The sequence below is a fragment of the Sminthopsis crassicaudata genome, chromosome 2 (assembly GCF_048593235.1).
Source record: "Sminthopsis crassicaudata isolate SCR6 chromosome 2, ASM4859323v1, whole genome shotgun sequence".
In the NCBI taxonomy this organism is placed as follows: Eukaryota; Metazoa; Chordata; class Mammalia; order Dasyuromorphia; family Dasyuridae; genus Sminthopsis; species Sminthopsis crassicaudata.
In genome coordinates, this window is record NC_133618.1 from 482,808,797 (window position 1) to 482,831,588 (window position 22,792).

Genomic DNA, 22,792 nt, shown 5'->3' on the forward strand with positions numbered 1-22,792 from the left:
AATTAGAGAAATTGTCACTCTCACTGAGTAGACAATCCAGATGATAGAATTGTTTCATTATTTTTGAATATGGATAGGTGCACAACTCTCTTAGGCTAAATAATTGCATAAAAGGTTCTGACTTAAAATCTTGAAGGGAATTCCCTCCACCAGAGTTCATGATACAAATGAATTCAACAAATCTATTCCCTATATCTATCAAAGATGTATATAACTATGGATACAGAAATACATCCCTGTATTATATATGGAGAGAGATAAAAAGACACAATGGGTACTAATTACAAATTATTCTTATATAATTAACTAGATATAACATCTATAATAGTATAATAATATATCTATTTAGTTGTACCCATTTTGCCATATGATGAATACTACTATTAGTTTTCCAAGTGATTAAAAGTTAATTTAAAAAATCTTAACTATTCCCTTATTCTATTCAATACTGAGTAAATGCTTTTTTTCTATAAATAATGCTGATTAAATTTTGACATAGATCAAAATCATAGCATTTTAGTACTGGAAGAAACCTCAGATTATCTAATCAAAGCCCTCCATTTTTCAAAATATGATACTAAGATCTAGAAAAGGACAGTGATTTCCTCACTGTTGTTACACAGCCAACAATCACACTGGAATTAAAATCTAAGTTTCCACTAGCATCTTAACATCAACTAATTTCTTTTTTGAAAAATCACTGTAATGTCCTAATGGAGTCAAATTTCACGTGATTTGGCTCTTCTTTACCAGTGGAAAGACTAAGAAATGTTTGTTTGGGTACCATTCTATATAGACTACCTTTCCTGAACATTGCAAAGAATTAATATTGGATAGACTGCACATGCTAAGGAAAGAGTACACTGAAAAGATGTTCTTGATGGTAAAGGCACTGCCAAATGATGCGCCAAACTAACAATAAAAAGTTTACCTTCAATCTCTGTGCGGCTGACTCTGAATTTGTAAATCCTTTGATAGAAAAAGGTACAAAGAACACAGACAGCCTCAGTGTATTCAATGTTGCCACAGCAGTAAATGCCTAGAGAAGAAAAAGGAAGAATGAACATTTGTTTATTATTTTAGGATTCTTTATTATGAAGGCATAAAAAAATAGCCTTGCTGGTCTACATTACTATGCTGGGTCGCTTTACATTGTTGGGATGGTGATACTGCTATTGGGCTAACTCTATAATTTCTTTCATTTTTGCATATCTGCAGATATGGTAGGGTAACTAGGACTTTGTTTCAGGGTGTTGAAATTTAGATTAGTATGACACTACTTTTATTCCTTTAACAGGGATAGACAGTAAGAAAGATTAGTTAAAATAAAAAACTACTAAATGATATTCTTCTTTCCAGGTTAGGTGTTCTCTGAACTGTGCTTACCCCACTCCCTTTCCCAATGGTGGGACAATCTGGCAAAGCCTTAGAATATTAGGGAGTCTGTGGAGTTGGGAGGAGGGATAGAGAGAGGGAAAGGAAATGTTCCATATCCTCAGTCTTTCTGTGATACTGGCCTTGGACATAAGAACTATTACTGCTCTTTAGTCTGCTCTAAAACTTTATTCTCATCATTTTTCCTTTGCTTCAAATGCCTTCCTCCTTCTTTTCTGCCTTTCCAAATCCCAATGTTCAAAGCCAACTCAAGGACCACCTTGTACAATAAGTCTTCCATGATCAAATTCAACCCACCTAAGAATTAAAGAGTTAGAGCTGGAAGGGATCATAGGACTTATCAAATTCAACCTCTGCTTTTCTAGTTTTATTCCAATCTCTTACATCACTTATGCCCCACAACATAAAATCCAACCTTTGATTATATAGTGTATATTATATAATGTAATACATAATAATATATAATTATGTTATGATAATTATATGATTGATTATATGACATATAAGGTGTTCCCTGACTAGTTAGAAGGTGTAGGTCTAATTTATACAACCAGTCAGCCCATCAAGGGAAGAGATTCTGCCTTATAATTGTTTTGAATCTCCCATTGCAATGAGCACATAGTAAGTAAATGACCAAGACACCCTTATTGATGTTTGCTTGTTTGACTTCTTAGTGTTGATTTTGGCTTGACCCCCTTTTGGTAAAATGAGCTCAGCCACTGTAAATCCATATCCTGTTCAGTTCCTGCCAAGACTATATTATTTGTCCACTCTTCTATTATTTCTCTTGGGCACACCCCTAAATGAGGGGGACCCAAATTGGCTATCAGAGAAGATTTTTTCTTATTTGTTTCCATGCCTTCATTTCCCTCAATAAGAAGGTTCCTCCATTCTATCAATAAGTCCTTACATTTTAACTGCATCTGATTTACGTCACACTCTAATCATAGAGCCAAAATAAGGAGAAAAGGCTAGATGGGCCACACTGGTTTTAAATAGGAGTTTCTATATATCTCCAGACTGGTCCATAAACAAGACAGTCTCCTAGCTCCAGGCATTTTCTCTGGTTGTGCCCCATGCTTGAAACATCTACCATCCTCTACTGATTGATGGCCTCCCTCACTTCCTTTAAGACCCGCTAAAATCCCAGCTTCTTAATCCCTTTTAATCACAACAGAACCTTCCTAATTTATCCTGTAGATTGCTTGATTTGTATATACTTTTTGCATATTTATCTCTCCCATTGAGATTGTCTGATTCAGAGCTAAGTGATTTTTGCCCCCTTGTTATGGTTTATATCGATCAGTCTGAGCCCTTGAAAGGGAAGTTTTAACACTGTCATAATCATGTCCCTCTTTTTATCTTTCACAGCAACTTTCCATAATTAGGGTAGGTAAATTAAGTAAGTTTTGTTATTGCAACAATAAATCTATTAATTAATAGATTAATACTAAAACATCTGAGTTATTCTAATAGGATGCAAGTATGAAAAATCTGGTTTTAATTTTAATTTGTCATCAACTCCATATACTAAGTAACTAAGAAAAATGAATTCTTATACTTGCCAACCCTTGCTAATAGTTATATATTCATATAAATATATATAATATCTATATATATATCTATATATATCTATATATATCTATATCTATATCTATATATATATATATATATATGGATATAGATGTTTCTCATAGGATATACAGGCCCTGAGTGTATTTTAGTAACAAATTCTCAAAACTGAGTTAAAGATTTTACATATTAAATTGCATTAATAATTTTAGATCATTTTTCTCATTTTGAAGTTTCATAATATTAAGAGACAGAAGGATATATTTTGCAAGTCAGGCTCTCATAGTATCCTTTTTAAAGATTCTTCCTTTAGCCTGCTGGTGGCATTAACCATATCAGATAAAGGACATAGAGCAAGTGGTATATTAAACTGAAATTCTCCGAAGTTTCAGGTGAATTATGGGTCCCTAATTTGATGCTCTTCTTATAATAGAACTAGCTCCATAAAGTTTGAGTTGGTTTTCACTACATGAATAAGTTAATTGGAAACCAAATTTAGGAAATTGTATTAAATTGTATCGAGTCTTGTTACTGGCAGATTTTAGCAGAATTTATCTAAAAAATCTATATAAATGTGTTGGAATCAGGGAAGGGGATCTGTTGAAAGGAGGTTCCTCCAAAGCTGCCCTAAGACCAAGGTCTATTCCAGAATTTCCAAAGGAAGATTTTTCCAAGGATCAGATCAGACAACTACATATGACCCATAGGACTCAAGATGAAATGTTCTAATTCAGTAGATATTGGGAGTGAGTTACATAGATCCTTAATGTTATTTAACATTGATAATCATTATTGTATCACTTTGGCTTTTTTGTTTCACAACATTGATGTTTGCCTGGAAGAGTAGTATTCCCTAATTTGTTTTTATTTATTGTTCTTCCTGCAACTTTTGTCTAGCTGAAAGCCTGTTTTTCTGTTTTTATTAACCTCACATGATCAAAACCTGATTTATGGCATAACAATGTTAATTATTTAACATTGCTCAGATAGAAGCCAAAGGGAAATTTGAAGTTCCCCCAAATCATTTAGTTATTGCCTAGTTAATTATATAAGAGGTTTTCCCTGATCCTGATTACCTTGGTGATATATAAATCTTTCCTCTCAATCAGTCCTTTATGAGTCCTATATATAAAGTTTAATTTATAATCTGACTTAGTTTACCGATAGAGTCTGTTGAACAATGTTTGTTTCTTAACTAAGTTTGTTCAGCTTTTATGACACTGAAAGAAACATGGGATTATGATTTTTGTGATATTTCTGGCCACACTACACTTGTTTCTTGATTGTAAGTTTAAGTTTCCTGAAACTTATTCAAATTTATGCCTTAACTATGAGACATCAAGAAAAGTTTATCATCGATCTGGCCCCTACCCTTTCTTAAATGAATTAACTCAAGCTTTAGGCAATATAAATAATGAGGATGATTTCATTAGTTTAGGTTGTTTTAATGAACTCCCTTTGATAACACAGCTTTTTGATTCTCTAATTATGCTTTCACTATTATGAGAATATCAGGCTTAGAAAAGTCCAAAAGGGGGAAGTTCCAATAAAAAATAATTTATCATATTGTTTGTAAAAGTCATGAATTTAAATCCAACTTGATCATCTGTACCCAGAAAGTCTCCTGACCCCAGTAACTTTCTAGGAATGCTGGAGATGGCTATAATTTATCTTGAGTTCTTCCAGGTCCTGGACCCACCCCAAAAATTTTTGTTTGAGATCCCTACACCTGAGATTTGTTTAGGATCCATATCTCCCAGCTTCTTAAACTAACCCCAAATGGGTGTCATAACTAAATGTGGAGGTTGCAAAATTATGATTTATTATTGGTAAATGTTTGATTTGTATACCTATTTTATATACCTATATATTTGGGATCCCATAAAAATTTATCAGGCAAAAGGGAGTTCACAAGTAAAAAAAAAATTAAGAAGCTCTGCTTATATCTCTATCAAATAATTTGTGTGAGTCACTTGGGCAAGAAACTTGATCAAAATCCTGCGTGATATAAACCTACCAGAACTTGGAGGAGGGAAACCATACTTCCTTTCCGGCTTACTCTCTTCTTCCAAATGACTTAATACATTTCTTTCTAAAACTCAGATTTTGGGGTCTATTCTCATGAATAGCATATACCTCTGCAAAGACCCTGAAGCAGTAAAGGGAACAGAAGTCTGGCTAGAGCATAGAATGTATAAGTGAAAGTAATGAGCAATTAATTTGGAAGTATAGTTTGAAACCAAATTATGAAGAGCTTAGGAAGAAACAGAGTTTATAGTTTATCACAGAAGCTATAAAGGAATCATGAGTGGAGGGTGACAGGATTGGAACTACACTTTAGTAGTATATGTTTGGTAGCCAAGTGGAGGATGAATTGGAAAAGAAATGGATCAAAAACAGAGAGACATGCAATGTCAAAGTGGATAGAGGCTGGAAAAGCTAGGTTCCAGTCCAACCTCTCAAACATAACAACAAAGGCAAATTAATTAATTTATTTCCCATCAGCTACATTCTTTGGACTGGATTCCATCATGATTGTGGTTCCCAGGAAATCCCATCATCCCCAGGGATCTCATCCAGTGAGATTGCATCAGTTTTGATATTTACATCTCATTTCTACCCTTCTTACTCTTAACCTTTCTGATTAGAGAGCTGCAGAATAGAGCAAAAAATGCTCCCAAAGATTTTTTTTAAAGAGAGGTTTCCAAAATAGTCAGTTCTTCATTTCTTCATTCCTTGATTTAGATTCCATTGTACTACCTTTTGCCCAAACCCTCATTCAGTTTCCTTTTGTACTTGTCTTCCCCCATTAGATTATAAACTTCTTAGGGACAAGGGCTTTCTTTTTTTTTTTCTTATTTGTAATCCTAATGCTTAGCACAGAGCCTAGCACATGTTAGGTATTTATGTTTATTCAATGAATGACCAACTTAACTATCAGTGCATTTTGAATTAAAGATAGCTTGCTGATATCCATCAATGGCAAAATTTTCTAATACCAATGAAAATACAACTTTGAATCCTTTTACTTCTGTATATACATAAAACACACATACTCATACACACATTTCATATATATATATATATATATTCAGTACAAAAAAAAACCCTAAAAGTTTGAATAAAGGCAATATGCCTATGAAATCTCAGAGGGCCAAAATTAGAGAAGAAATATAAGGAAATTCAATTTCTTACTGATGAATAAGAAGGGGAGAAAAGAAATATATTAAGAATACTTACTACTGATGTAGTGAGTTCTAGCTTTAAACCTGTGTGGGCAAGAAACATCACAACAGTAGCCACAGTTGGTGCAATGAACAAAACAGAAGTATTGAGGCTCTGAAGAAATCCACATTTTTCCGATAATTTCTGCTCCTTGCTTCTTAAAGCTTAAACACACACACAAAAAAAAATGATAAATGTGTAATAATCCCAAGAGTATTCCAGATAGAAGTCAATAATTCTGAAGGATCTAACATTGAAGCAGATTAACATTATAAGGCTCTATATGAAAACATGGCCTTTTCATACCTTTAATGATGGCTGAAAATGGTTTTTCCCAAGAGTACATTTTAATCAGCTTAATGCAGGTGAGAATTTCAGTTGTGATTCGGATTCTCTTATCACTGACCTCAGCAGTCTTATGTTGTAACCTCACAATAGTCTTAGTCAAAACTGCCTGTAGTTAGGATGGAATGATAATGTTCAGAATTCACTAACAAGAGAATATTTTAAAGCAAGGTTGAGAATTTTGTCCTACACATAGAGGTAGTCAAAGATATTCCTGGATAGAAATTCTAGAACTTGATTTAGAAACTGCGTCAGGAGAATCATGTTCAGTAGTCCAGGTTCCTTTTTAGAATCTTGAGGTATGGCGTGTGTTCTATTATCCTTAAGGATAGGAATAATTCTTTGTAGATCACTTTTTGCATATCTGTTAAATTTTTTTTTGTTTTTTGTTTTTCCCAGTTAGTTGAAAAAAGTACTTGGGATGATTTAGCTCAATTGAGTCTCACATCAGGCTTTCTACAGATGCTGTTTTTCACTGCTCTTTTTAAGGGTTGTTTTTCAAAATCCTTCATCCTTTTCTATAGCATTTTGCAAATGAATCTATATTTTTAACTGGTTTTGTCCTGGGCTATTCTTGGTAATAAGACCAAGTAATTGCTGGAAGAGGTAGTTCCTAGGGTTTTTTGAGGTCCTGATTGTAGTAACTGTTTATATCAATTAAATTTCCATTGGAAATTTTAATGTCAGAATCAATGTCTTTTCCTTTATCTGTTCCATTCCTCCCTTTTTTTCAGTAAAAAAAAAAAAAAAAAAAAAAACTTTTCAGTGATTAAATAGGTTGTAAAGAAGTTAATAAAAATGCATGCAGTATCTTTTCTCTTTAAATTTATTGTTTACTTTGCTATAATGATGAAATCACATATCAAATGCATGAAAATGGCTCTAATATCATTAATCATACATTTTCTACCTGTTAAAATGTAGTGACTTTAATCTTTTCATATATAATACTAGCTTCAATCACATCTTCTATGGGGACTATAGATAATTGTTATTATTCACAAGATTTTAGTATCTTGAAGAATGACAAAATAACTTACTTTCTAATGAATCATTGGTAGGTATAAAAGTTCTAACTTTTATTTATAAAACGTGTATGAGCAGATAGGGAGTACTTATTATTTGTAAAGAGATTGAATTTTAATCGTCATTTGTAAATCAACTGATTTTTAATTGACATTTGTGAAGAGACTTTTCCTGTTAAAACTAAAGACTGTGAAAACACAGAGAAAGACCTTATTCTCCAAGAAGATGAAGTTTAACTTTAAATTTTTGAATACATTTTATATTTTATGATTAAATAAGGTTTCTTGAAAGACTTTAGCTCCTATCTAATAAAGCTCAATGATGGGATTGTTTCAGAAGTAAGAAGAAATAAAGAGTAGAAGTTATTATGCTAGGGACCATAGACTTTTATCTTCTCATAGATAAATTATTACAAATAATTATTTATCTTCATGTTATTTTTGTTAATCTATTAAGCTACATAGTCAATGTCTGACAATGTCTAGATAATTAGGAGTTTTTATATATAAAGATATGTGAGCAATTGCTAATCAAAAAAGAAGTTCATAGATTTTAGAGCTGTCAAAAACTTTAGAGGCCATCTGGTCCAACTTCTTCATTTTACAGATGAGGAAACTGAGAAACTTTGAGAGGTTAAGTGACTTGCCCAGGATCACAGAGCTAATGAGCATCTGAAGCAGAATTTAAACCCAAGTCTTTCTTGCTTCCAGTTATGGTACCTTATCTACTGTATCAAAATTTCTCCAAATAATTTAAAAAGTAATATTTAATAAATATTAATAAGAAACTCAGAGATAACTGTTTAGTTATTAAGTATGAAGTTACAATATTAATAATTAATAAAGTAATATGCAAACATATCTCCTGGGTAATCTAAGTGAGTTAAGTAAAACTGAGGAATTATCATTCCATGTAGGCTACAACTGAGTTTGGTCAAATTTAAAATGATGTTATTCTTACTTTACATAGAACTTCATAGTTACAAACTATTTGTTACCTCTTTTTTTGTTTTCATCTTTATAACAATCCTGTGAGGTACCAAGGATAATTAATGCTATCCCCATATTATAGAAGTGGTAGTGCAGGTATTTGAAGCCAGGTTTTCTAACTCTTAACTATCATGCTCACTGTTTCTCATAAACAGAATTTGAATTGACAAGTACTTATTAAGTGCCTACTCCTTACAAGGTACCAAGCCAAGTTTTGTTGGATAAAACTAAATTTCAACTATACTGGGAAATAGTAGTTAAGAAACATTTTTCTCAAAAATGTATCAGGGTCCTAGGACCCCAAGAGCTACCCTAGTGAGACAGTCCAATGTGAAGTGATTTAAAAGAAAGTACATTACCTGCAGGGGAAAAATCAGGAGGTAGCAGATGATTCCTAGGAATGCTGTGGGACCAAGAGTGACATAAGTGGAAGCAGAAGCAGCAACTATTGTTGCCAATGTGATGATAATCAGAGGACCAAAGCAAGCTCCTTCAAATAGGTGATTGATGTCACTGGTAAAAAAGCTAATGGTCTGCAACATAAGAATACAAAATAATATGGGAGTCCACGAGTGTACCAAACAAAGGGAGCACTTTTCTGTGTTGGAGAGAGAAGGACTTTCTTAAATGTTCTAGAGATGAAGAAGAAATAAGATTCTTTTTGCCCCATGTTATTTTTTCTTCAATTCCAGCATAAACCTAGAAGAAATACTCATATTTCCCTACAGAGGAAAGGAATGAACAAAAATAGAATCTAGAAAAAGAAGACATTTTATAATTCATTCTCTAGCTCAAAGACCTCTAGTAGCTACTATTAAAACTACTCATTGGATAAAAATCTCCCTCAGATTCTTCAGGTTAGCAGCTGGCTTCCTCCTTCTCTCTAATATCCATTAATTCAAAACTTATCTCCACCACTGCTACTCTAATCAAGTTAACTCATCTGAGATGTCTCTTATCTTTCTGATGCTCTCTCCATGACTTCAAATATATCTTTTTCAAGTATTCCCTTTCCCTTTTCCTCTTTCCTTAGTCTAACCAATCTTCAATGTCAAGCTCATTACATCTCCAAAAGTGTTTCCTGATCAATCCAATCCATAATGATTTTCCCTTTATTTTTTATTCCTTAACTATTACATATATGGTTTCTACTAAAAGCATCAATCACCTTTGTTGCTCATATGTTTACCTGGATGATTCTCAAGTTGTTTGTAATACTTGTTTTGTTTGTTATCATTTTTATATGGTAACAGATATTGATGTGTAAATGTGTGTGTATTTTAAATTTGTGTTGCTATGTTTCATTACTGCCAGTCTTATATTTATTTGAATTAGAATTATGTGATTTAGGATAAAATTCTGAGAAGATGGCAGAGTAGGTCAGAAAATTCCAAGCTCTTCAGATTTCCTTCCCCCCACCAAACAAAACAAAATTGTGTCTCAGGATGAATATAGACTGGTGAAAAACAAATACGACTCGGAGTAGAATAAGAGTTCTCCTGGGACAACCCAAGAAAACCCAAAGAAAGACCATAGGATCAAAGATTAACCAGTATGAAGTATAAACACTTCAAATAAGAGAGACTGAGAAAAAGTAAATAATAAAAATAAAAACAAACCAAGAAAAACAAGAAGATTATGAAAAGAAAGTCAACCAATTAAAAAAGGAGATAGAGAATTTTAAAGAAGAAAATGATTCTGTGAAAATTAGATTAAACAGAGGGAAGCCAGCGGAACTATAAGAGGCCAAGAGATAACAAATAAAATATAAAGAATGAAAAAATAGAAGAAAATGTGAAACATCTTATAAGAAAAACAACAAATTAGGAGAACAGATCAAGAAGAGAAAATATAAGAATAACTGGACTACCTGAAAGCTGTGACCAAAAAAGGAAGCAGGACACAATAATACTAGAAATAATTGAAGAAAAATGTCCTGAATTGATAGAACAAGAGAGAAAAGTAGAAATAGAAAAAATTCGACCACCACTCAAACACATTCTACAAGGAAAACACATAGAAACATTATTGCTAAATTTTTAAATACCCAGATCAAAGAAAAAATTTTACAAGAAACAAACAAACCAAAACAATTCAAACATGCTAGAGCTACAATTAAAATTGTATAGAATTTATCAGCAGCTCCAATAAAAGACCTGGTAGATCTTGGAATATTATTTATCATCAATACTGGTCCTGGAGTATTATTTATCATCAATCAAAAGAACTAGACCTGTGACCAAAATAGTATATCCAGCAAAATTAACTATAATATTAACCCCCCCAATGGACTTTTGATGAACTCCCAGATTTTCAGAATTTTGTTTCAATCAAACCTGAACTCAGTAGAAAATTTAACATAAAAGAACCAACATCAAATGCTCATTTCAAAGAACTCAATAAGGACAAACTGTTTATGTTTTATACTTGGAAATGTAAACCATATATCTTAGATTGACATCAATAATTGTGTTGTCCAAAAGAAAAATTAGGGCAGAGCTGAGTATGATCTGACTCTAAAAAGCAAAACTATCTAGAAAAAGGTAAAAATAGTAATTTTGTTATATGAATAGAATAAGATGGGGTGTAGAAGGGTATATAGATTTATAGCAATGGACAAAATGAGTAGATTAATAGGAATGGAATAAAGAGGGAGGGAAAAGAGATATAGATAAGAGAGGGATCCATTGGAGGAGAGATTAAGTAATAGCAAGGCAAGTTAAGAAGTAGAATTAAAATAGAAGGGTTAGCAGGAATAGAAAATAAGAGATATTCACAAACACAATAACAATGGCTAGAAGTAGAATTTATTAGAAAAAAAAGTAGGGCTAGTAATCATTGATCTTAAAGTCAAATTCAAGAGAGAAATATATTATTATTATATATCAGCTATAGATGCATATCTATGTATGTATATATGTATAAGTGTGTGTATATATATGTAAAGATTTGTGTTCTGTATATAGGTATATGTATATATATATATATATATATATATATATATATATATATATATATATATATATATATATATATGTGGGTATGGTATGTGTGTATGTGGGTGTGTATATGTGTGTATATATATATATATATATATATATATATATATATATATATATGTGGGTATGTATAAGCACATATATCTTTGCTTAACTGTAGTCTACTTAAATAGATTTAAGGGGGAATGAAAAAGAAAAAAAGAGTAAAGTAAAAAGTGCACAGCAGAGAACAAAAGAATAATCTATGAGGAAGCAAAGAAAAGATGGACAGTCATGAATACAATGTCTTCTATTATTATCTATACTTTCTTGAAATGAAAATTTATTGTTACATATTTCAAATCCTTCCTGATGTTGTTAGGGCACATGACAATGTGTTTTTCTTTTTTCTTTTTTTTTTCTACTTTGTCTTTTCTTATTTTGTATTTAAGTTTTAAATTTTTTTTAAAAAAAGAGAAAGAAAAAATAGAATTATATGATGCAAAGTTTCTGTTTCTATTTTTTTAAAAATATTTTTGTGTTATCTGCTAGAAATTTGATTTCAGTACTACCACCATGACTCACTCCACTGGCACACTTCAGCTGAATATCATGGAGAATTATGTGGCCAATTACTTTGAATATGATTTCATATTTGTCATAATAATATGACATAATAAAATAACTTGTTAATAATAATAACTTTGATCGTGATGAGGTTTAGATTTAGGGAATCAAAATGAGATTAGGGTTTCTGGTGGTCAGGGAGTTAAATGATAAGTTCTAGGGAAAGGTTCAGGGTTCAAGGAACCAAATGGAGAGATTTGGCGCAAAAATAGGGAGTTTTGGGGACTCCCTTCTGGAGGCACAAAGGCTCTCTGTAAAAGAATGTACAGACCGGAAAACCTAGATTGATAAAAGGGTTTATTATGAGGATTGGAAGTAGGGTTAGAAATACTGATAGAGAGGCATAAACTCTGGTTAGGGAAATAGGTGAGGGTAAAGAGAGGATGGCACTGGAAAGAGTATTCCAGTGGGCAGAAGCTCCTTGGGATTCTAAGCATGGTATAGCATGGGATGTTTGGAACCTTTGCAAAGAGAGGATTTTAGTTTGGCTCTTTTATAATAGGAGCTTTGGCTACAAGCTGAAGAGGGATAGGGAGTGGAGTCCAAAGTTGGTTCCTCAATGGGTTTCAGCTTGAGCTAGAGTCTGAATTGAATTCAGTGAGTTTCAGGACTGAGCCAGATAACAAAGATGAAACAGTTTGTCCTTCAGGGCAGGGTCCCTCACTGAGGCAGAGTTGAAGGAGATTTTCTCCTTTAAGGATTTTCAGAGTTTTGGGGTCCCCTCTTAATTACCCCCTCAAGCAGTCAAAACTTAAATTCATTTAAGGGAAAAAGGACTTGGGGCAGGGTCTCTTATTGAGGCAGAATTGAAGGAGATTTTTTTCCTTCAAGGATTTTCAGAGTTTCGGGGTCCCCTCTTCAATAGCACTTAAGAGTTACAAAATATTGATATGATCCTCATAACCTTGTAAAATAGATAATATAAATACCATCCTGTCCAGCTTGTAGAAGAGGAAATGGAATTCATAAAGAAATAACTTACTGAAATGAGTAGAACTAGGGGATCATTATACACTTCAACAATGATACTGTAGGAGGATGTATTCTGATGGAAGTGGATACATAGAGAAGAGCTAATCCAATTCCAATTGATCAATGATGGACAGAATCAGCTACACCCAGAAAAGGAACACTGGGAATTGAGTGTAAACTGTTAGCATTTTTTGTTTTTCTCCCCAGGTTATTTTTACCTTCCGAATCCAATTCTTCCTTTGCAACAACAACAACAACAAAATTCTGTTTTGCACATATATATTGTACCTAGGCTATACTATAAGATATTTAATATGTATGGGAATGCCTGACATCTAGGGGAGGGGGTGGAGGGAAGGAGGGGAAAAATTCAAAACAGAAGGGAGTACAAGGGATAATGTTGTAAAAAATTACCTATGCATATGTACTGTCAAAAAAAATTTGTAATTATAATTATTAATTATAAAGTTAATTAAAAAATGAAATAACTTATCTAAGTAATACAATAGGTAAATAGCAGAGTCAGTCAGTTCATAAAAAAACATTTATTAAATCCTTATTAGATACCAAGCACTATGCTAAACAGTGGGGATACAAAGAATTCTTACAATCAGGTTTTCTGACTCCTGAATACAGGATCCTTTCCAGAGCATCACTCTCTCCAAATAGGCTGTACATTGTTTGTGGGCAGAGACCATACTTTCTATATATTTCCTCCTGGTCACACTGCCACTTCCATCAACTCTGTTACATGACTGGCACTCAATAATTGCATAAGAAATGAGATCTTTTCTTGTAGAGCCACTATCTGATTCTTTTAAAGTCATGCTTCTGATTTAATTTAGGCCCTCCCTATTGGTTACTGTGTTTTATGACAGGTCATATGGACTCAGGCTCTATTATTTGTAAAGGCCCTTCAGAAAGCTTTTCTGAAACAGGAAAGTTCCTATTCCTCTTCTTTGTAAACATGTTTGTGGACGTCAATGCAGATTTAAGTTGAGCTCTCTTCTGGGCTCCACCCATTAGGAAGTATCTGACCAGCTCCGCCTGTCTATCCTCCAAGTCCAGACAATAATAGAAAGAGCTGTGAGTCACTGGAAGAACTCTTCCTAGAGTAGAGATACTTTTCTGATTCCTCTTATTTCTATTGCCTTCCCTCTGTTGATTGACTCCAATTTGTCCTGTATTCAGCTTGCTTTTAAGATGAACTCCTTAAGAACAATGACTATCTTTTGTTTTTTTCTTTGAATCTCAGTGCTTAGAACAATGCCTGGAACATAGTGCTGAATAAATGTTTATTGACTACTTATTGGCTGACTGTGTGCTGACTATGGAGAAGAAAAGGAAAGAAGATGAGGAGGAAAGATTTTTACTACATTCACATTAAGTGTATTCAAGCTCCATAAACCCAAATGGTCTCTTTTAGATAAAGATAAATTACAGTGATGACACTTAGAGTTTCCAAATGGCTCCTAAGATCTTAGATGTCTAATGCCAATTCCACTGCTTACCATAAGACTTAATTACTCTGGCTTTCTCTCTTCTTCCTAGTTCCCTTCTTCCCAGCTCCTTTCCTCCTCTCCCCCTTTCCTTTTGTTTTTCTTCTTAAAAGTCTAATTCACATGCAGCAATATATCCTGCCTCCACATAACCCAACAGCTCTGTAGAGCAGCCCTGGAGACTTTCAGGGGCCTATGGTTTTTATTAGCAAACAAAAAATACTAGATTTGAAGGACCTGGTTTCAAATCTCACTTCTGATGCATAGTAGTTCTGCAACCATGAGAAAATTGTTTGAGACAGTTCTGGGAATTTTAACTTCCTTGTCCAGAAAATGAGGGGGGTTGGACTAGAGGGTCTCAGAAGTCCATTAAAGCTCTAGATTCATGATTCTATGAAACATAATCAAAAAATACTTACTTCTCCAACAGAGATATGGGTTAAAGACCGAAATTCCATGAGTTTTTCAAAAGCCAGTGAACATGCAGCTGTTCTCAACCTTGCTCCTGTTCGATGGTTGATGGTCCAACACGCACACAGACCAAGAGACTTTAAACACTCAGTGAAGAAAAGAGCAAAGCAGAGTCCAATGCTATAGGAAAGATTCTTAGATACATCTATACTATTTTCAAGGATCTTTGGCACAAGTAGCACCTAGAAACAAAAAGGAATTCTGTACAGCAAAGATCTTTCAATATATCATCATCGTGAGTTCCATCACTTCTGAAATATCAGAGTTTGATGAAGTAAGCAAAATACCAGAAATGCTGGGCTGCTTTAGACCCTATATTGTGAGTGTGTCATAGACACCATTAGTAGTCTGATGAAGCTTATAAATAATATTCCCCCTTAGGGAACGGGGTCTGTGGACCTCATGTTAAGAATCTTTGGTTTAAATCAATGATACATCTAGTCCATTGTGTCTGTAATAGTGATATTGAAGAAACATTTATGAAAGGATATGATAGATATCCATCAAAATGTCAACCTCTAAAAGTAGAGAATCCTCCTAAGGTAATACTAATCCCAAAGAGAAATTATTCGGGACAATATCAAGGTACTATTCACACACCCAAAGAAACAGATAGTTCCCTAAGAGACTTAACATCATTTCTAAAGTTGCTTCATTGGCCAGACATTATTTGAAATCTCAAATGTCCTGTCTCAAGGCACCGTATGGATTCACTCAGAATTCAGAAATGGATTGTGGGGAAACTCAAGGCACTGCTTTTGAAATGAAGCTTGCTCAGTTTCTGCATTATGTCCTCCCCTTAAACATGATAAAGTCCATTACTTACTGGTCCTAAGACACTCATGATACTGAAGAATATGCTTGCCAACATATCAAAGAAAAATCTTGTTCTCTGGAACCTGAAGAGCACACGAGTCACAGAAGCTTTTTCATAACCATATCTTGTAACTTCTTCTTCCCAGAGGTTTCTAAGCCTTTAAACAGAAGCATGCACCATATACTCATTCTTTGCATTTAAGGGACAATTAAACATTGCAGGCACTGCATAGATGTTAAATTGGGTGGGATCACTGGCCATTAAGAGAGGCAAAGAAAAAAAGAACAAGTCTGATCACCATGTTTCAAGTAGAAATTCTATCTCTTACAGCAGCTAGATGGCACCAGAGCTAGAAGGAAAAGGAAGAGGAAGAAGGAAAAGGAGGAGGAAGAAGAAGAAGGACAAGGAGGAAGAAGAGGAAGGAGGAGGAAAAGAAAGGAGAAGGAAGAGGAAGAAGAGAAATTTGTTGTTAAAGCTTATGTTCTTTGTAAGGATTCTCTTTATATTCCCAACTCTAAATGACTGAAGTCATGAATAATTATTTTGACAATAAGCATTCCCAGAAGGCATCAAGTTTGAGTCATTGTAGAAAATGCAGGGCTTAGACAGAGGTACCAGGTAAGGAAGACATTGGAACAATATCTGTAGACCAGAATTTTCCTGACCAGATGTGTCAAATCAAATCAGGAAAGTAGATAAATTACTGTCAATTTGTCCATCATAATACTTTTCAATGCAGTTTCACCATAATTATTTCATTTCCATAACAATCTTCCATGCAATAGTTGGATAGGAAAGTGATAATACTGTTCTCATTTTACAAAAGAAGAAACTGAGACAGAATAAAGCTAAGTGATGTTTATGGCATTATCTTCTCACTACTGGTTCAGAGTTCTAGTCAAATGCTTGTTCCAGAAATGATTATTGAATGATACTTGAGAGGCCTTCTTTTAAACCAGAGAATGGAAGGTTCCTTCTTTTGCCTTTGGAGATTATGCCATACCTACCTATCACCCTAGAGTTATCCTGTCTACCATTCCATCAAGAACTGATCAACATGGTCAACATGATAAGTTTTCCATTGTCACTATTACCTTTTAGAATTTTTTTCTGAGCTGTCATATATGGATAGAGGAGGCATGGTATGCTCATTTAGACGTTGCTGGAAGCCCTGGATCATGAGAGTTGTTAGCCATGAATTGGTGAGGTAGGAGATCAAGCCAGCACCATCCACAGGATGTGCCATAGAGGACCTGTGGAAGAAGTCAGAAGCAATAGGAAAACCTTGTTAATCAAGCCTTCATCCTACCCTTGAAAGACCAAGTTGTACTGTTGTGCTGTCACTAGAATCTTCAGGCACAGGGAATAATGATGTCACCAGTATTGCAAAGAGAATTTCCCAGTAGCAATTATATTAGATAAGCTTTCAATATGAAGAATGGGGAGGGTCTATACAAGGAAAATGAGAGAAGCTTTTATAAATCTTTATCATAAAGCAGCCTTTCTAAAAGACTCCTATACACCTGGAGCCTACCCACCCAACTAACCATTGTTTTCTAACCTGTGGCTTTTTTATGTCAAATCTTGAAAAATCTCCAATGTGGTGACAATGCAATGGGAGGACATAGGGTATGGGAGGGAAGGTTAAAGGATTTGTAGTTTGTGAGTAGGTCTTGGTGGCCAGGGGTGATGCAGAACTTTGGATAAGTATCTAGTGAAGAAACTGAACTGAGTTTCCTGATCTTTTGACTAAAAACCTAAACATTATGCTTTCTCTGCCAATTTGCAAAGGCTCTTTTGAAACAAGATTTTTTTTTCTTGGATAGACAATAATACAGAGACTAGATCTGGACAAAGGATAATATATGGCTAGGTAAAACTTGAAACTTGAGTATCTTTGCATTTGGAAATCATCCCCACTCATTATCCAGGACTTGTGGATTGATCTGGGACCTAATTGTGAACTTTTTGGACAAGAGGAATATCTTTATTAAAAAAAAAAAAAAAGATATGAGAATCCTTCAATGGACACACACTTTAACAATAAATGTCTTCTTTCTTTTTCTTCTTTCTTCCTTCTTCCTTCTTCCTCCTTCCTTCTTCCTCCTTCCTCCTTTCTTTCTCCTCCCTTCCTTTCTTTCTTTCTTTCTTTCTTTCTTTTTTCTTCTTCTTTTCTTTTTCTTTTTCTTCTTCTTCTTCATCCCCTATACCACTATCTAGGATTGTTGCAAAAGATGTTATGGTGCAGACCTTTTGATCTTTTGTGGATTGATCTGGGACCTAGCTATTGACTTTCTCAATAAAAGAATGTCTTTATTTCAAATAAAAATTTTAGGAGTTTGGTGGCAAGTTCCTAAGACCCCAGGGAATCTCCTCACACACTTCTGATCTTCTTGCTGGCTTTCAGCAATCTGACTTTTTCTTTCTTTTCCTTCCTTCCTTCCTTCCTTCCTTCCTTCCTTCCTTCCTTCCTTCTTTCCTCCCTCCCTCCCTCCCTACTTCCCTCCTTCCCTTCCTCTCTCTCTCTCTCTTTCTCTTTCTTTCCTTCTTTCTTTCTTTCCTTCTTTCCTTCTTTCCTTCTTTCCTTCTTTCCTTCTTTCCTTCTTTCCTTCTTTCCTTCTTTCCTTCTTTCCTTCTTTCCTTCTTTCCTTCTTTCCTTCTTTCCTTCTTTCTTTCTTTCCTTCTTTCCTTCTTTCCTTCTTTCTTTCTTTCCTTCTTTCCTTCTTTCTTTTTTCTTTCTTTCTTTCCTTCTTTCTTTTTTCTTTCTTTCTTTCTTTCTTTCTTTCTTTTTTTCTTTCTTTCTTTCTTTCTTTCCTTCTTTCTTCTTTCTTTCTTTCCTTCTTTCCTTCTTTCTTTTTTCTTTCTTTCTTTCTTTCTTTCTTTTTTCTTTCTTTCTTTCTTTCTTTCTTTCTTTCTTTCTTTCTTTCTTTCTTTCTTTCCTTCTTTCCTTCTTTCCTTCTTTCCTTCTTTCCTTCTTTCTTTCTTTCTTTCTTTCTTTCTTTCTTTCTTTCTTTCTTTCTTCTTTCCTTCTTTCCTTCTTTCCTTCTTTCCTTCTTTCCTTCTTTCCTTCTTTCCTTCTTTCCTTCTTTCCTTCTTTCCTTCTTTCCTTCTTTCCTTCCTTCTTTCTTTCTTTCCTTCTTTCTTTCTTTTCTTCTTTCTTTCTTTCTTTCTTTCTTCTTTCTTTCTTTTTCTTTCTTTCTTTCTTTCTTTCTTTCTTTCTTTCTTTCTTTCTTTCTTTCTTTCTTCTTTCTTTCTTTCTTTCTTTCTTTCCTTCTTTCCTTCTTTCCTTCTTTCCTTCGACAGAAAGACAGAATACCTCATAGCTGACTTAGTACTGAAAAGGATTCATCTTGCTTGTTTTTCAATCAAGTCAATAAACATTTATTAAGCATCTACTATGTGTTAGGCAATAGGCTAAGCACAGGAGATAAGAAGACTCAAAGTCTATCCTCTGAACTACTTGTAATCCCTTTGAAAGCTTCTTTTATCGATAATAATTGAATATATTTTTAATAAATGAATTGTTTGAACTTTGAGATAATTAGATGATATTTGTAAAGCACCTAGCTTTACAATTGTTAATTGGAACTTAACAATTGTTAATTCCCTTCCTCATCTCCCTTGGGATCTCAGTGAAACATTGTACCAGAATCTAGGGACCCTTACACTTACGCCCTATTGCTACTGAGCCACTTACTTTGATTTGGGGCGAATTGGCATCATCGTTTCCAAGCAGCATGATATTTCCCATCTGACAGAGCTTTCTGTCCTTCTGGTTTGTTATGAGGCCCTGGGCTCCAATAATTATCCCCAAAGGTGAATTTTTTCTTAGAGATTAAAATAAATGTAAGTTATGAATGCATTTCTATGAGTCCCACCTGCTATTCCCATCCCACTTCTCCCCATTTAAGAATTGTCCTGGGGAAATACAATGGACATCTCTACCTCTTGCTTGGCAGTGAAGTAACTTGGCTTGATAGAAAGGCCACTGGCCTGAAAGTCATCCTGATACCTGCTAATTTTGTAACTCTGGCAAATCATCACCAGGCCTCTCTGAGCCTGTGATAAGTTCCTGGTAGCAATACCTAGTTCAAAATAAATAGGTGAAAAATTCACAATGGCAATTCTCAATCTCTCTCTCTCTTTTTTTATTTTTTTTCCCTGAGGCTGGGGTTAAGTGACTTGCCCAGGGTCACACAGCTAGGAAGCATTAAGTATCTGAGATCACATTTGAACTCAGGTCCTCCTGACTTCAGGGCTGGGGCTCTATCCATTGCGTCCCCTAGCTGCTTCACAATGGCAATTCGTTTTGCTAAAAGGAAGGTTTATTTAGAAGAGTTACAGACAAAATAAGAGATAAAACAAGTACTAGAAGTAGCAAATATGAAATAGAGTTAGGAGAGCAATAAGGTTACCAAGGAAAGGAGTTTGGAAGAATCCATTAAAAGAATAAGGTCATGAGACCTGAGTATGCACTATGAGGTATTTTTTTCCTTGACAATTTGCCAAACTCTTCTGTGGTCTTACAGTCAATTTCATGGATCCTTTCTCCTGATTAATTGTGAGTTCCCCTGGGAAACTTGCCTTTTCCTAGCTAACTGTATGCTTTCCCAACTCTATTTCATATTTGTCACTAGGCACCTATTTTATTTCTTATTTTTGTCTGTAAAATCTTCTCTTAAATAAACCTTCCTTTTGGCAAAGAGAATGGCCATTGTGAATTTGTCACATGTTTATTTTGAAGTAGTTATTGCTACCCCAACCTTATAACCTACATTTCTTTACCTGTAGAATGGAGCGATTATAGTTTGTTTTTTTTTGTGGGAATTGTGCTTTGTAAAGCTCAGAGTGCTAAATAAATATGAATTGTTACTTTCTAGGACCTCTTCCAACCCATTTTAATAAGTATAAAGTGCCTTAACATTCTATTATTTTGACTTCCTCATCCATTAGGGGAAAGGATCTGATTGATTCAACAACTCAAAATTGTTGCTGTTCAATGTTTTCTTCAGTTGTATCTGATTATCTGTAACTCCATTTGGGATATTCTTGTCAAGGACACTGGAGTAGTTAGCTATTTCCTTCTCCAATTCATTTTATAGAAGAGGAAACTGAGGCAAAGAGGATTAAGTGACTTGTCCAAGGTCACATAGTTAAAAGCTGAGTCTAGAGGTAGCCATTGTTAACCCAAAGGAATAAACTACTAATTATATCATTTTACATATCATAAAAAATAATGGAAAAAAATTTTGAACATAAAATCCTTCTTTGATCTCACAGTTACAGGGAAAAAGGATTAGACTCACTCTGCTTAGACCTAAAGGGCAGAACTAAGGGAAGTGGATGAAAATTACAGAGAAATAAATTTAGGTTTGATATAGAGAACATCTTCCCCACAATTAAAATGGTATGTGCAGCTTCAGAAAGGAGTGTTTCCTGTCACTGGAGATTTTAAAATAAATTTAAATAAATTTATAAATAAATAAATAAATAAATGTGTGTGTGTGTATATATATATAAAATAAAATTTAATAAAAATTAAAGCAGGTTAGGGTTTGCTGGAGGTATTAAAGAAAAGGAGATTAAATCCTTTCCAACTCTTAGATTCTGTAAATATATGACCTAATACTCTCTGAACAATAATGTGGATGGACTAGATGGTCTTCAAGATCTCTTTTAGCTTTAATATCTATCAGACCAGCCTTGATAAAAGTAACCCAATTATGAGATTCCTTCTATGCACATAAGATACTTGCTGTGTGGGAATAGGGACCAGAGTAGTCTTACATAAGTGAGGCCATAAACCATGCTATCTTCCAAATCCATTCCAAGGTTTACAGAGCCACCAGTGGGATTGGGACCCCAGTCTTTCCTTCTCCTGGGCATCTTCCGTCAGTTCTGCCAGTTCTTTCTTTCCTGTAATGAAAGATGCTGAAATCACAGAGAGGAATCTTCAGGGTCTCCCTGTTGTAACCCAACAACCTTTATAATGAAAGGAAATGGCTATTCCCTATTGGAAGTAGGTCAGCTCTTTTCCCCTCTTTCATTTATTCATTCAGTAAACATTCATTGATAATATGTGAAGCCCTGTTCTAGGCTGCAGAAGTGAAAAAGATCAGATAAGACTTAGTTCCATTTCTAGATGAATGGAAAGCTGAAAGTTATATATAAGAAGCCAAAAGAACAAGATCACAAGGATAACGATACATCTATATTTATATAAAGTTTCTATAGAGTGGGTAGGTTTGCATGTGGTTGGGTAAACTATAGAGAGGTGCTGCTTTGGGAAATTATCAGATTAATTTGTGGTTAATGTGATGTGGAACACTGTAACGAGCTATCGTCTCCAGAAGCTGCTGGATCGCTCTCTAGGAAGAGAACTGCTGTGTCTACTCAAATCTCTCAGACAGATTCTTCTTCCTGTAACGAACCGTTGTCTCCAGGCAGTTGCTGTTAACTCTTGTCCAAAGAAGTGACTTCCCTTCCTGCAGAGAGCCCCGTCAAGCCTGATGCAATTCAGAGTCTTCCTTCTTGAATCCTGGCTCTGAATCTCCTCCAGCTCTTATCCTTCTCCAGGCCGATCTGCTCTGCGCCCAGTGCTGTCCTCTCTTTTATTCTCCCAGAGAATGGGCGTGGGATAATGCAAGGGCTTCTGGGAAGAACCACCCCAGCCAATGAGCTTGCCCCCTCTATCAAGTCAACCTGAGTTCTCACCTTATAATTGTCCAGAAAACCTGAATTCTCACCTTGTCACTGTCCAGACAACCTCAGTTCTCACTTAGTAATCCTAACATCTCCCCCTTTCTTTTGATTTAGAACATAGGACAGTCATGACCTTGAAACATAAATCCATCAATATGGGAAGTATTACAGATA

The 22,792-nt window shown here is 34.5% G+C and overlaps 1 protein-coding gene across 3 annotated transcripts in view; it reads right to left on the reverse strand.

The window, feature by feature from the left end:
* ABCC11 (ATP binding cassette subfamily C member 11) overlaps nt 1–22,792 on the reverse strand; it is an 82,083-nt gene that overhangs the window by 50,141 nt on the left and 9,150 nt on the right. Inside the window, exons 1-9 of one of the 3 annotated variants that reach the window (XM_074293320.1) lie at nt 21,704–21,832; nt 19,614–19,743; nt 17,011–17,169; nt 15,926–16,073; nt 15,048–15,281; nt 8,912–9,085; nt 6,499–6,646; nt 6,208–6,356; nt 932–1,039 (exon numbers count right to left, since the gene is read on the reverse strand). In XM_074293320.1, coding sequence (XP_074149421.1) covers nt 932–1,039; nt 6,208–6,356; nt 6,499–6,646; nt 8,912–9,085; nt 15,048–15,281; nt 15,926–16,073; nt 17,011–17,169; nt 19,614–19,639 — 1,146 coding nt within the window. In that variant the 5' untranslated portion in view covers nt 19,640–19,743; nt 21,704–21,832. Of the gene's footprint in view, nt 1–931; nt 1,040–6,207; nt 6,357–6,498; nt 6,647–8,911; nt 9,086–15,047; nt 15,282–15,925; nt 16,074–17,010; nt 17,170–19,613; nt 19,744–19,861; nt 19,998–21,703; nt 21,833–22,792 lie in introns of those variants that run through there. The other 2 variants (XM_074293321.1, XM_074293323.1) reach the window with 2 other exon arrangements.